The sequence below is a fragment of the Chlorella variabilis genome, assembly GCF_000147415.1.
Source record: "Chlorella variabilis unplaced genomic scaffold CHLNCscaffold_12, whole genome shotgun sequence".
NCBI lineage: Eukaryota > Viridiplantae > Chlorophyta > Trebouxiophyceae > Chlorellales > Chlorellaceae > Chlorella > Chlorella variabilis.
The window spans coordinates 189,674-202,847 of NW_005435076.1; the positions used below are offsets into that span (position 1 = coordinate 189,674).

At 66.2% G+C, this 13,174-nt stretch overlaps 5 protein-coding genes across 5 annotated transcripts; 4 read left to right on the forward strand and 1 right to left on the reverse strand.

Moving 5' to 3' along the window:
• The first annotated feature begins 412 nt into the window (after positions 1 to 412).
• On the forward strand, positions 413 to 3,298 carry CHLNCDRAFT_31413 (hypothetical protein). The gene is made up of 9 exons (XM_005846803.1): positions 413 to 610; positions 746 to 883; positions 1,023 to 1,147; positions 1,289 to 1,492; positions 1,693 to 1,834; positions 1,985 to 2,071; positions 2,244 to 2,380; positions 2,482 to 2,606; positions 2,753 to 3,298. The coding sequence occupies exons 1-9, from the start codon at positions 452 to 454 to the stop codon at positions 3,037 to 3,039; spliced, it is 1,404 nt and encodes a 467-aa protein (XP_005846865.1). The 5' UTR covers positions 413 to 451; the 3' UTR covers positions 3,040 to 3,298.
• A 243-nt stretch (positions 3,299 to 3,541) lies between these two features.
• On the forward strand, positions 3,542 to 8,558 carry CHLNCDRAFT_35731 (hypothetical protein; the record flags this gene model as incomplete). Its single annotated transcript, XM_005846804.1, has 15 exons — positions 3,542 to 3,688; positions 3,876 to 3,968; positions 4,115 to 4,263; positions 4,499 to 4,672; positions 4,828 to 4,965; positions 5,093 to 5,202; positions 5,399 to 5,477; positions 5,665 to 5,814; positions 5,974 to 6,263; positions 6,453 to 6,583; positions 6,724 to 7,166; positions 7,417 to 7,563; positions 7,694 to 7,858; positions 8,015 to 8,149; positions 8,328 to 8,558. The coding sequence occupies exons 1-15, from the start codon at positions 3,625 to 3,627 to the stop codon at positions 8,556 to 8,558; spliced, it is 2,499 nt and encodes an 832-aa protein (XP_005846866.1). The 5' UTR covers positions 3,542 to 3,624.
• Positions 8,559 to 8,770: 212 nt separating this feature from the next.
• On the reverse strand, positions 8,771 to 9,164 carry CHLNCDRAFT_134681 (hypothetical protein; the record flags this gene model as incomplete). The annotated part of the gene is made up of 2 exons (XM_005846978.1): positions 8,771 to 8,816; positions 8,974 to 9,164. 2 exons carry the CDS (start codon positions 9,162 to 9,164, stop codon positions 8,771 to 8,773), a joined length of 237 nt encoding a protein of 78 aa, XP_005847040.1.
• Positions 9,165 to 9,800: 636 nt separating this feature from the next.
• CHLNCDRAFT_134682 (hypothetical protein) lies at positions 9,801 to 10,535 on the forward strand (the record flags this gene model as incomplete). The annotated part of the gene is made up of 3 exons (XM_005846805.1): positions 9,801 to 9,807; positions 9,987 to 10,119; positions 10,232 to 10,535. The coding sequence occupies 3 exons, from the start codon at positions 9,801 to 9,803 to the stop codon at positions 10,533 to 10,535; spliced, it is 444 nt and encodes a 147-aa protein (XP_005846867.1).
• A 37-nt stretch (positions 10,536 to 10,572) lies between these two features.
• CHLNCDRAFT_134683 (hypothetical protein) lies at positions 10,573 to 12,724 on the forward strand (the record flags this gene model as incomplete). The annotated part of the gene is made up of 7 exons (XM_005846806.1): positions 10,573 to 10,588; positions 10,814 to 11,162; positions 11,392 to 11,537; positions 11,670 to 11,871; positions 12,003 to 12,195; positions 12,309 to 12,440; positions 12,635 to 12,724. 7 exons carry the CDS (start codon positions 10,573 to 10,575, stop codon positions 12,722 to 12,724), a joined length of 1,128 nt encoding a protein of 375 aa, XP_005846868.1.
• Between the last annotated feature and the right edge of the window lie 450 nt (positions 12,725 to 13,174).

Genomic DNA, 13,174 nt, shown 5'->3' on the forward strand with positions numbered 1-13,174 from the left:
GACGCTGCAGAGCAACCTGCAGCAGAGCCTGGCAGAGGGGCGGTCCACGCTGGAGCGGCGCCTGTCCACCCTGGGGGAACCCGGCTCACCCAGCTCCTCCGGCAGCCGCCTGGCGGCGCTGCTCAGCCCGCAGCGGCTGAGCAGCAGCGGCAGCAGCGCGGCACTGCAGGCGGCGGAGGGCGACGAGCAGCAGCAGCAGGCGGATGCGATGCCGCCCTGGTCGCTGCTGCCGGCGCCGCTGCGGGGGCGCGAGGCGGCGGCCATCGAGGCGCTGGTGACAGAGGATGAGCAGGAGGAGGACAAGGTGGAGGCGTCCAGCAGCGGCCGGGGCTGGGGCCCCTTCCAGCGGCAGGCGCGGCAGCGGCGGCAGGACAAGGAGTCGGAGCTGCGCAGCAGCCTGCGTGAGGACGGGCGGCAGGTGCTGATTGTGACCACCGCGGCGCTGCCCTGGATGACGGGCACGGCGGTCAACCCGCTGCTGCGGGCGGCCTACCTGGCGCGCGACAGGGGCCGCAAGGTCACTCTCATGATCCCCTGGCTGGCCAAGCCCGACCAGAGCAAAGTGTTCCCCAACAACACCACCTTTGAGACGCCGGAGCAGCAGGAGGAGGTGGGTGCGGCTGCATGCCTTGGTACCCCTGCCGCTGGCCTGCACAGCCCGTTGCGAGACATGCGCAGCGCCGCCACAGCTTTTTCCCGTTGCTGCTCACCATGCCATGCCCTGTCTCTTCTACCCGCCCTGCAGTATGTGCGGGACTGGGTGAAGAAGCGCACCGGCTTTGACTCCGACTTTAAGGTCACCTTCTACCCAGGCCGCTACGCGCCCGAGAAGTGCAGCATCCTGCCGGTGGGCGACCCCACTCAGTATGTGCCGGACCACGAGGTGGGTGGGGCTGGCTGGGACCAGCGGCTATGGGGCTGGCTGGCGCAGGCAGCTGGGCTGGTGGGCTGGTGGCCGGCGCATCAACCTCTGTTCCTGGCTGTTGGAACCGATTTTGGATTGCCTGTGTCTGCCTCCTCAGGCCGACGTGGCGATCCTGGAGGAGCCGGAGCACCTCAACTGGTACCACCATGGCCGGCGCTGGACCGACAAGTTTAACCACGTGGTGGGGGTGGTACACACCAACTACCTCGACTATGCGCGCAGGTTGGTGGGAGGGAGGGCCTGGCTGGAGGGAGGGGGAGGCGGCTGGGTCGCGGGTGGCCTGGTGCAAAGCTGAACAGCTGGGCAAGGCAGTCGGTCGTTCCTGTTACAGAGCCCCTGACCGTTGCGTACGGCGTGGTGCAGGGAGGAGGGCGGCGACACCAAGGAGTTCCTGCTCAAGCACATCAACAACTGGGTGTGCCGCATCCACTGCCACAAGGTGGTCAAGCTGAGCGACGCGGTGCAGCCGCTGCCCAAGCAGACCACCGAGTTTGTGCACGGCGTGGCGGAGAACTTCCTGGACGTGGGCAAGAAGAAGAGCGAGCCGGCGCCAGAGGGTGGCAAGAGGTGGGCGCGGTGGTGAAAAGAGTGGTGGTGGCGGTGGAAGGGTTGGGGGGATTGGCAGGTGTCGTCAGGCCCAGATTGCAGCGTGTGCCTGTGCTGGACCCAGTGCTGGGTTCGCGGCTGGTTCATGGTTGCTGGCTCTTGTGTTCTGCCTGGCTGGCTGACCTGCTGCCCTGGGGCCCACCCCCTCCTGTGTGCCACAGGTTTGCACGTGGCGCCTACTTCATCGGCAAGGTGGTGTGGGCCAAGGGCTACACCGAGCTGCTGGACCTCATGACCAAGCACTGCCGCGCGCACGGCGATGTGGCCATGGACTGCTACGGCACGGGGGAGGACCTGGAGGCGGTGAGCGGGCGGGGCCTGGATGAGGGGGGCGATGCTGCGATGCTGACAATGGAGCCCCATACTGCCAAAGTATCTGCATCAGAAGGGGCCAGATTACCCAGCAGCTGCTTACATTCTTGAGCGGCCTGCTCCGCTCCTGGCTGCCCGCAGGTACGCACCGAGGCTGCCACCCGCCACCTGAGCCTGCGCTTCCATGGCGCCAAGGACCACCTCGACACATCCATGCACGAGTACCAGGTGGGGCGAAAGTGGCACCACCTCACCTCCCCAGCTGCTCGTCATGCTGCTCAGCACCTTTCCCCTTGCCAGCTAGCTGCCTGTGTGTGCACTGCTCGACTCACATGTCCGCACCGCTCCATCCCACCACCTAACCTCCCGTGGTCCCCTCCCCCCCCCCAATCACACACAGGTGTTCATCAACCCCTCCACCAGCGACGTGGTGGCCACCACCACTGCCGAGGCGCTGGCCATGGGCAAGTGGGTCATCTGCGCCGACCACCCCTCCAACCGCTTCTTCTCCCAGTTCAAAAACTGCCTCATCTTCAAGTGAGCCGGCGGCTGAGGACAGAAAGGGAGGGAGACGCAGGGACGAAGAGGCGTGCCCTGCCCACCCCTTGTCGTCATCCCCTTCCTACCCTCTCCTGCAGGACTCCCGAGGAGTTCTCGCAGCATGTGGAGCATGCGCTGGCGCACGAGCCACACCCCATGGGCCCCGAGGACCGCCAGAACCTCACATGGGAGGCCGCCACTGAGCGCTTCCTGGATGTGACGGGTGAGCGGGCGCTGCCAGTTTGGTGGGCAGACGGTGGAGGCAAGGGGGCGCCTCTGCTGGCCCAGTGCCTGCTGTGCTCCAGCTCCAGCGCCTGCTGCCTGGGACTCTCACAGTGCAAGCCTCTGCGCTGCCTGTTTCTGCCGCAGAGCTGACGGCCAAGGACCTGAAGCACTCTGCCGTGGACAACATCCTGTACACAGCGCATCGCACGCTGACGGGCGTGGAGCCGATGCGGGCGCTGGTGGGCGCTGGCGCCAACACACGCGACAACCCGCAGCGCATCACAGACTACGAGCCCGCCGCTTCGGACGTGGGCGGCCTGTTTGACGACCGCCGCCGCGCTGTCAAGGCGCACGGCCTCACAGCTGGCGCAGCAGCGGCCTCCGGCTCGCAGCCGACGCGAGCAGCCATGCGCGCCAAGGCACGCGCGTGAGATTCTTTCTGCTCCCCTGAACCCTTTGTGTGCGGCACTTCTGAGTGAAGGTTGCCGGTGGCCTACCCGTGCTGGCCACGCCTCTTCTCGCCGATCCCAACCGCCCGCCGATCTGACCTGCATGCCCCCCTGTTTTTTTGTGAGGAACTGTTTGATGCCTGCTTTGCATTGTTTCGTGCTTGATCCCCCATTCCTTCTGACACTTCTCGGCCAAGTTTGGTTGACCAGCCTCCTCTCTGTAGACTATGTTGCACCGGCCCGCATGCGCCTTCCCCCTTGCTCCCCTCGTTGTATCCCTCCGACTCATTGACCTGGTTGTATCGCTATAGCATGGCAGAAGAAGGTGTTTGGGCTGCTATGTTGATGGTCAGCGCCGCCACATTGGATGGGCGCGCAGCTGGAGCAGCGTGGTCAGCGGCGGCGGAGGCTCTAGAAGGTGGAGAAGCTCCTCACCCCAAGCGATTTCCCTCCATTTCTCCACGTCTTCCACCAAGAATAGACCCGATTTCAGGCCGTGTTCAGCGCTAACACCGAAGGGGCGAGTCAGGCCAAAGCATCTGTTCTGTGCAGCGCCCTCAGTTCAGTATGGCGTGCGCCGGGATTGATGTGGGCGATGCCACCAGCTGCATTGCGTTAGCCCGCAAAGGAGGTGCGACCGCCGGCCATCACCACCGCATGATCAGCCGCTGAACCCGTGTGGGGCAGCCCCACAACTGGCCGATGTGCTTTGTGGACCGGGACTGCACTGCTGCGGCTCGCCAGCGGCGCCTGCCAACTGTGGGAGTGGCCGCTGCCGCTGCCGCACCCACCACCCGCCTGCCGCCGCCTCCTTGCAGGCGTGGATGTGCTGCTCAACAAAGAGAGCAAGCGCGAGACGCCCAGTGTGGTGACCTTCACCCACAAGCAGCGCATGATGGGCACCGACGCGTGTAAGGCTTTTGCCTGATTCCTGCGGGTGCTTGTGCTCAGACCGCACATGCTGCATTTGGCGCACAGCCCCTGCATGCACACATCCAGCATAGCAGTCTGTTCAAGCCTTTTTGCATCCTCTCCTTTTCCTTCACCTGTGCTGCAGCGGGCGGCATGTCTACCAACCCGCGCAACACCATCAGCCAGCTCAAGCGACTGCTGGGCAAGAAGTTCAACGACCCGCATGTGCAGGAGGACCTCAAGAACTTCCCCTACAAAGTGGAGGCAGGGCCCGACGGCGAGTGCGTGTTCAACGTGAGTGGCGGCGGCTATGGCGGGCAAGCGCACGCGCGAGGCAGCTGTCGGTAGCGGCAGCTGCAGGCATCACCACGGCGTTGGCAATGGAGGCTCAGCTTGCTGGCAGCATGGCTGGCTCATCGTGTACCTGGCAGCAGATGCCAAGGCGGCCCTTACCATATCTCGGACTCGGGCGCCCCTGCCGCTGGAAAATCACCACCTTTTTATCTGCCCCGCACCCCCCTGGGCGCAGGTGGAGTACCAGGACAAGCAGGCGAGGTTCTCGGCGGTGCAGCTGCTGGCCATGCTGCTGGTGGACCTGAAGCTGATTGCCGAGGCGGAGGGGTCGCCCGTGTCGGAGTGCGTGCTGGCGGTACCGGTGTACTTCACGGAGCCGGAGCGGCACGCCATGCTGGCGGCGTCTCAGGTGCGTGCGATGCGGTGCGCGGCACACAGGGTGGCCAGGCTGGCTGGCTGACACTTGTGCGGGATTGCTTGCTGCTGGCTGCTTTGCGGTCACCACCTCTCCCCCCAGCCACAAATACCCCCTCACAGCCCGCTAATCACCCCCCGCTGCCGCAGATTGCGGGCCTCAACTGCCTGCGCCTGCTGAACGAGACGAGCGCCACTGCGCTGGCCTACGGCATCTACAAGACCGACCTGCCCGAGGGCGACCCAGTCAACGTCGTGTTTGTGGACGTGGGCTTCGCATCCACCCAGGCACGCCGCTCCGGCGCCGCGTAGCGCCCAGTGCCCTGCGGAGCGCTTGATGCTGCCACCTGTGCAGGCATGCGTGGTGTGTGTGTGCTCACGGCTCCTGCCGTCCCATGCTGCCCCACACGCGCAGGTGTGCGTGGTGGCGCTGAAGAAGGGGCAGCTGCAGGTGCTGTCCAACGCGTGGGACCGCGACCTGGGCGGCCGCGACCTCGACAACGTCCTGTTCGACCACTTCTGCAAGTGAGCACCTCCAGCTGGCGGGCCTGAGGTGCCATGCCTGCGCCACATGCAGCGGAGGCGTGGGCCGCCCACCCACCCTTGCTCCCGTGGGGCACTCGCTGCTCGCCTGGCGGTCCCCACCCACCATCCACCCGCCACCCCTCGCTAAGACTCCACCTCTCCTTCGTTCCTGCCTGCCCGCCTGCCCGCCCCGCAGGGAGTTCAATGAACGCTACAAGATCGACGTGCGCAGCCAGCTGCGCGCCTGCCACCGCCTGCGCATGGGCTGCGAGAAGGTGGGGCGTGAGCAGGGCAGTGGAGGGACACGGCCATCACTGCCCGCCTGCCTGCCCTGGCTGCCTGCAGCCTGCTGCTGGGCCCACCCTGCCCGCCCTTGCTGCTGCCCCCTTCCCCCTGCCGCTCACCCGCCCCCCCCCCCCCCCCCACACACACACACTTGCCTTGCCCCCTGCGGCCTTGCAGGTGAAGAAGGTGCTGACCACCAACCCCGAGGCCCCCATCAACGTCGAGTGCATCATGAGCGACGTGGACGCACACGGCGTCATCACGCGGGAGCAGTTTGAGGAGGAGGCCAAGCCGGTGCTGGACCGCCTGCTGGCGCCTGTGCAGAAGGTGGGGCTGGGCTGGGAGCCGCTGCGTGGCAGGGCGGGAGGTGGGAGGGGAGGCCTGGGTGGTAGCCCAGCGATTGCGGCGCCAGCTTATTGCCGGCGACCCCCTCCCCCTATGGGCCGACACCGACCGCTGGTCACTGCTCCCCAAACCCACGCGCAGGCGCTGGCCGCGGCGGGCCTGGAGCCCAGCCAGGTGGCCAGCGTGGAGGTGGTGGGCGGCACCAGCCGCGTGCCCGCCGTGCTGCGCCAGCTCACCGACTTCTTCGGCCGCGAGCCGTCTCGCACGCTCAACGCCAAGGAGACGGTGTCTCGCGGCTGCGCGCTGCAGTGCGCCATGCTGAGCCCCACGTTCAGGGTGCGCGACTTCCAGGTCCTGGACTCCTTCCCATACGGCGTGCAGTTCAGGTGGGGGGGCGGGCTCCGGGCGGGGGGCAGAAGAAAGGACGGCACGTGCAGGTGCTGAGGCACTTGCCTGCGCCGTGTTGGGGTGTGTTTGGCTGCAGCCTCCCAGGAAGCCAGCCTCAACATGCGCCGCTGACAGCCCCCTGTGCCGCACCGATTGCTCCACCTCCTCCTGCCCTGCCCTGCCCCGCCCCGCCCCGCCTGCAGCTGGGAGAAGGACGGGCAGCCTGTGACGAGCACCGTGTTTGAGCGGGGCAGCCTGGTGCCCTCGGCCAAGATGCTGACCTTCTACCGCGCCGAACCCTTCACCATCAAGGCAGAGTACACGCCCGACTCCGACATCCCCTCCACCGCAGACCGCAGCATCGGTGGGCGGCGCAGCCAGGGGCGCCACGGGCATGATTGCCTGGTTTGGGGAGCGGAGGCAGGGAATGCGCCGGCAAACAGTGGAGTCAGCAAAGCCTCGGTCGAGCAACCTGCTGCTACTGCCGCGCATGCCGTCCTGCAGGCAGCTTCACCATCGGGCCATTTGCCCTGGCGCCCGGCGCCGACAAGGCCAAGCTCAAGGTCAAGGTCATGCTCAACCTCAATGGCGTGGTGGTGGTGGAGAATGCGCAGATGATTGAGGAGGAGGAGGTGGAGGAGGAGGTGCCCGCCGCTGCGGCGCCCACCACCGCAGCAGACCAGCCCATGGCGGATGCCGAGGCGGGCAAGGAGGCGGGCGAGGAGGCGGGCGCGGCAGCAGATGCGGCCGCGGGCGGGGACGCCGCGGCGGCAGCCGCCGACGGCCAGGCGCCGATGGCAGAGGATGCTGCTGGTGCGGCTGCGCCTCAAAAGGTGGTGAAGAAGAAGGTGAAGAAGCACATGGTGCCCTTCGCCTCGCACACCGCCGCGCTCAGCTCGGAGCAGCTGCAGAAGCTGTATGAAGTGGAGGTGGAGCTGGCACTGCAGGTGTGTGTGGGCAGGACGATCAGGCGGGCTGGGGTGGGGAGGATTCGGGGAGGGACCGCTTGCACTGCCGCCGGGGTGGCGGTTGCGGGGCCAGCCTGCTGCCCTGGCCTGCACCACGCACGGTTGCCCGTGTCTGCCTCCATGATGCATCTTCCCCACACATGAACACACGATCACGTCCTCTCCCACAACCGCACTCACCCCCGCACCCCCACCTCCCCACCCCCACCGCACATGCACGTCCGCGCAGGCGCGCATCCAGGCTGAGACCAACGACGCCAAGAATGCGCTGGAGGCGTACATCTACGGCCTGCGCAACCACCTGTACGACGCGCTCAGCCCGTATGTGCGGGAGGAGGCCAAGGCCAAGCTGCTGGAGCAGCTGGAGGCGCTCGAGGTGCGGTGCCGAAGCGGCTGGGCTGGGCTGGGTTGGGATGGGGCGGAGCTGGCATGCACCCTGCGGGCTGGCCCTGCTGCTCCCGCTCTGCCCCTGTTGATGTCCCTACCTCTGGCCTGCCTGCCCACAGAACTGGCTGTATGAGGATGGCGAGGATGAGGCCAAGAGCGTGTATGTGTCCAAGCTGGCTGAAGTGCGCAAGCTGGGCGACCCTGTGGAGGCGCGCGCCACAAACGCGGCCGCGCTGCCCGCCGTCGCAGCCAGCCTGCGCAGCACGTGCCAGGTGAGGCAGGGGGTAGGGCGTGCCCGCTCGCCTGCTGGCCTGGAGGTCCTGTGCCAGCCATTGCGATGCGCCACCCCTCCACTGGCTGGCCGCAGCCACAAAGTCCACCACTGCGAGGCGTTTTCCTAAGGCTTGGCTCGCCTGCGCCCCATCCCTCCACTACTGCAGCGCTTCCTGGCGGCGTTGAGCGAGGCGCGCACCGCGCACCTGGAGGAGGAGGAGAAGCAGAAGGTGTCGACAGAGTGCCAGGCGGCGCTGGCGTGGCTGGCGGAGAAGGAGGGCCTGCAGAAGCAGCTGTCAAAGGTGAGGGAGCACCGGGCAAGGACTGGCTGGCCGGGTGGCTCGTAACGGGCAGGCGCTGCATTTGGCCTGCCTTGCTGCCACTTCCCTCCCCCAGAGGCGCCTTGTGGCCATGTTGCTGCCCCTTGTGTGCCCTCCCGCCCTCACCCCTGATTCCCTGCGCCCTGCCCTCGCGCCGCAGTTCGACGACCCGGTGCTGCAGGCGGCGGATGTGGAGAAGAAGGAGGGGACGGTGCGGCGCGTGTGTGAGCCCATCCTCAGCAAGCCGCCGCCAGCACCCAAGAAGGAGGAGCCGGCGGCGGCGGCGCCCGCAGAGGAGGGCGAGGAGATGGACACGGATGCAGAGGTGGGCCCGCAGCCGCCAGGGGAGGACGAGCAGGAGCAGCAGCAGGAGACGCCGATGGAGGCGTGAGCGGCTGCGTGCACGACATCCGCCCTAAGCACTGCTTGAAATGACAACTCTCCTTGCTTCTGGTGACTGTTGATGAATACACATGAATGCTGGGTAACGAGAGCAGAGAGGAAGCATAGCTTGGAGCAGAAAACGACGGCAATGAAATCGTAACAGTTCAGGGAACAACGGTTCAGGGAGGGCCAACTTCACCAGCACCAGCTCATGGATCGCTAGAAGCCGCGCGACTTGCGGCGCATCACCCACTGTAGCATTTCTCTGCGGTGACAAGGCCAGCAAGTGCAAGAGGGTTAGGCAAGGTATGGGTTGCCTGGGAACCCGTCAACGGGCCTGAGGACCACAGCACAACGGGGTAGTGCAAACCCCGGAATTGGCTGGGCGCACTCTGCTGCCAGGCGGTGGCTAGGCCACGCACTTGAACTCCTGATCACGGAAGCGCTTGGCCGAGGCGGAGGCCTGCAGCTTGCGGCGCTCGCTGGGCTTGACATAGTACTCGCGTGCCTGCGCCGCCTCCATGTAGTGTTCTTCCCGCAGCTTGCGCTGGAGGGTGCGCCACGCCTTGTCCACGTTGCCGTTGGGCACCTCGACTGAGATGTGCGGCCGCATCTGCTGCAGCTGGCAAGCCTGCAGAGCCGGAAAGCAAGGGAGGAGTGGCGCAGGGCGACAGCGGGCGGCGCCGCACCTGGCGGGGCCAGCGTCGCTCTCCACGACGGCCCCATTCTGTTGTCCCACTGGCAGTTTGCACTCTACAGCACGCCTGGGCCTAGCAACCCTCTTGCCTGGGCCAGGGCGGCGCCTTGTGGCCTGAACGCCGCCATCGCCGGTGCTGCTGCGCTGCAAGACTCCACCAAGCTTGCGGTGAATGCTGTTGCCCTTCGAAGTGCCATGCTGCGCTGCTGGTCTCGCAAGCCTGGCTGCCGTGGGCTTGCCTCCCCACAGCCACTCCTTCCGACAGCGGTGTTGCAGATCAACGAGCCTTGGGGTTCGCCACAGCTGAAGCGGCCGGGACTTGTAGCGGCTTTCCAAAGGTGACCCCCATTTTCGCCTGGCTCATCCCGTCGCCTGCACACTCTCTCCTCCACTGCACTCTCTCCACCCCCTCCACCACACTCCCCCCTTCACTACACTGCAGCCTGCAAGCCTCTCGGAACCTCCTCTGTCAAGCTTCGTGACCTGACGGCGCGGAGTGTATGGCTGCCGGAGGCCTGCCCTGCATACGATGGAGGCACTAAGGCCGTCCCCATGGGCGGTTTTAACGCCCGCCAGAGCCCCCCCGGGGCGGCAGGCGAGTGACTAAAAACACAGCTGCCGCGGGCCGCCCACCCCGCACCTCCCGCTAGCCGCAGACCCGTTTTCACCACGCCCATGCCTTCCCACATGCCCCACTGCAGCGGCGGCGCGGCCTTAGGCGGCATCCAGCCGTCGCAGAGGCGCAGCGAGCGCCCAGGCTGGAGGCGGAGCAGGCTGCCCAAGAGGTGCAGCTACCCGCGCAGACGGGGTTCCAGCGGCCCGAGGCGGAGCTGCGCAGGCAAGCCGCCAGCCCTGGCCCGCCGCCCTTCCCGTCGGGCCGCTCTCTTGGCTGTCGGCGCACCGGGCCGGAAGGCCGGCACCGCCGCCCTAGCTCCTCCTGTTTGCTGCCTGCCCACCACCCGCATCCCACACCTGCCCTGCAGCATGCTGAGCCGCATTTACCAGGCCAGCGACGCGCGACTGGCGCCCGAGCGGCGGCGCGCGCGCATCACCGCGCCTGTGCGCGGCGTGCCCGTCTACGTCATGCTGCCGCTGGACACGGTCTGGCTTTTAGAACGCGGCGGCACCACGCAGCCCCTGTTCATCCGTGAGAAGGCCATGGAGGTTGGCCTTGAGATGCTGTCACGGGCGGGCGTGGACGGTGTGATGATTGACGTGTGGTGGGGCATCGCGGAGCACGCGGGGCCCGGCGAGTACGACTTCTCCGCCTACCGCAAAGCTGTTTGAGCAGGTGGCCTCCAAGGGCCTCAAGGTGCAGGCCGTCATGAGCTTCCACGCAGGTTCGCAGCCGCCCCCAGGCTGGCATGAGCGAAGGGAGCGCACAGGGGCCGCTGCCCTGCCCTAACCCTACTCTGCCGCACACGGCAAACCTGATGGTGCTGCTGTGCTGGTGCTGTGCCTGCAACTGGGATTGCATGGCCTGCTGGCCTGAATGGTGAATGGCAGCTGTCTCTTCCCTGCTGCTGCTTGATGCCCTGCCCTGCACCTGCATTGTCCTGCTGCAGCCGGCAACAACGTTGGCGACTGCTGCCGGATCAGCCTGCCGCGGTGGGTGGTGGAGGCCGGGGAGCGCGACCCTGACATCTTCTTCACCGACTCCTCTGGCTACCGCAACCGCGAGTGCCTGTCCGTGGGCTGCGACACGCAGCCGGTGCTGCTCGGGCGCACGCCCATCCAGGCACAGGCCGACTTTATCGCCGCCTTTGCGGATGAATTTGGCGACATGCTGGGCAATGTGATCAGCGAGGTGACGGTGGGGATGGGCCCCGCCGGCGAGCTGCGCTACCCTTCGTATCCAGAGGGCGACGGCCGCTGGCGCTTCCCCGGCATCGGCCAGTTCCAGTGCTATGACAAGTGAGCAGCCACGCTGGGGCTGCCAGGCAATCGTTGTGGGGCGTCTGCGGTGGTTGCTGTCCTTGCTGCAGGATGTGGAGCATGTTGCCTTGGGCGCCTGGCAGCGAGGAGCTGCCTGGGGTCAGGGCAGCCCTCAGCCTCACTTGTGTGTTTGTGTATGCTGGGGCTTGCCAGTTGTACAAACAACTGCATGCTGAAGCTTGCTGCTGGATTGGTGCTGCCACCGCAGGTACATGCTGGCCAGCCTGAAGGAAGCGGCAATAGCTGCGGGGCACCCGGAGTGGGGCCACGGCGGGCCACACGATTCAGGCAATTACAACAGCCATAGCTCCGAGACCGGCTTCTTCCGCAGCTATGGCGGCAGCTGGGACACAGGTGCGCCGCAGTGCGAGGGGTGCGCTCAGGGGCAGCGTGCCGATCACGCTGTCACTGCAGCACTTTGGGCTCGGCCCTCCAATTCCTACTAAGCACTGAAGCGCTTCCTCCCTGCCGCCCACCCGCTTGCAGAGTACGGCCGCTTCTTCCTCTCCTGGTACTCTGGCCTGCTCATCCAGCACGCCGACCGGCTGCTGGGCGCTGCGCGGCAAGTGCTGTCGGCGCGGTGCCGACCGCGGGCGATGCGGGAGGCGCGCGAGCTATCAGATGGCGGCATGCTCTACGTGTTTGGGCCCGCGGTGCAGCTGGGCATCAAGTTGGCGGGCGTGCACTGGTGCGCCTGCTGACATACGCTGCTTTGCAACACGCTCCTCCTGCACGTGTGCCTCAATTAATGCCTGCCTGTAGCCCCAGCGCCATCCTGCTTGCCTGCGCACCCCATCCCGCCCTCTTGTGTGCCCGCAGGTGGTTCAAGAGCCGCGCACATGCCGCGGAGCTGACTGCTGGGTACTACAACACGCGGGAGCGCAACGGCTACCTTCCCATCTTTGACATGCTCAAGCGGCACAGCGCGGCAGCCAGCTTCACATGCGTGGAGATGCGCGACTGCGAGCACCCCATCGAGGGGCGCTGCTCGCCAGAGGGCCTGCTCAACCAGGTGGGAGGAGGTCCAGGTCGTGGCGCCAGGCATGTCCAAGCAGCAGCCGCTCGTCGCGAGGGCCCGGACGCAGCGCCACTGCTGAGGTCGTTGCCCCGCTGCTGCCCCTGCAGGTGCTCAGCACCGCTGCGCGCGTGGGGGTGCCCATGAGCGGCGAGAATGCGCTGCAGCGGTATGACCAGTATGCGTTTGACAAGATCTGCGACTCTGCCTTTGGCCAGAGTGTGATGGCTGGCCGCTTAGAGGTTCGCGGGGGGCTGGGGGAGAGCATGACCATGCGGGAGCCTTTGTGCAGCTGTTTGGTGTCGTGCCAGTGTTGTGCACAGTGCTGAGCTTTCGCTTTCGTCGTTGTGCTGGATCTGGCACTGGCTGCACGCGGCTGGGACCCGCCTAGTGACTACTTTGCCTGGCGTGCCCGCCGCACCTGCGCCTGCTGCAGAAGCTCACCTTTTTGCGAATGGGCGACATGATGATTGACAACTGGAGCGCCTTTGGCGCCTTCCTGCAGCGGCTCACCTGCCCACCCTGAGCGGTTGAGGCACGGGTCGCTGGACGCGACTAGCAAATGCAACTGCCCGCGGCAGCAGCCTCCTCGCCAGTTTTTGACGGTCTGACAGCCAAGTGTGATATTCTTTGGGCGCCGCCACACAGAGCACGCCCGAGTGCGTGATGAGGAAGCTGCTGTTGCTGTTCAGATGCCTTTTTTCCTTGTACCACTACTACCCCAGACCGCGAGGGACGACCCACACCACTCTGCTCTGCTCAGCACATGTTCTTTTTCACAGCGACGTGCCAATCGTCTCTGAAGTGATGTTTTGAGCCTTCAACCACCCTTAGCCCTGCTGTCCTCCAGGCCCTCTTTCCATCCAGTCCCCCCCAACTGTTCTCTTGAATTTTGCTTGGGCAGCTCGCAGCAGGGCTATTCTTTTTGTAGGTTTTCGACCTCACCATGAGTGCTTCACCCACCCACCCACCCACC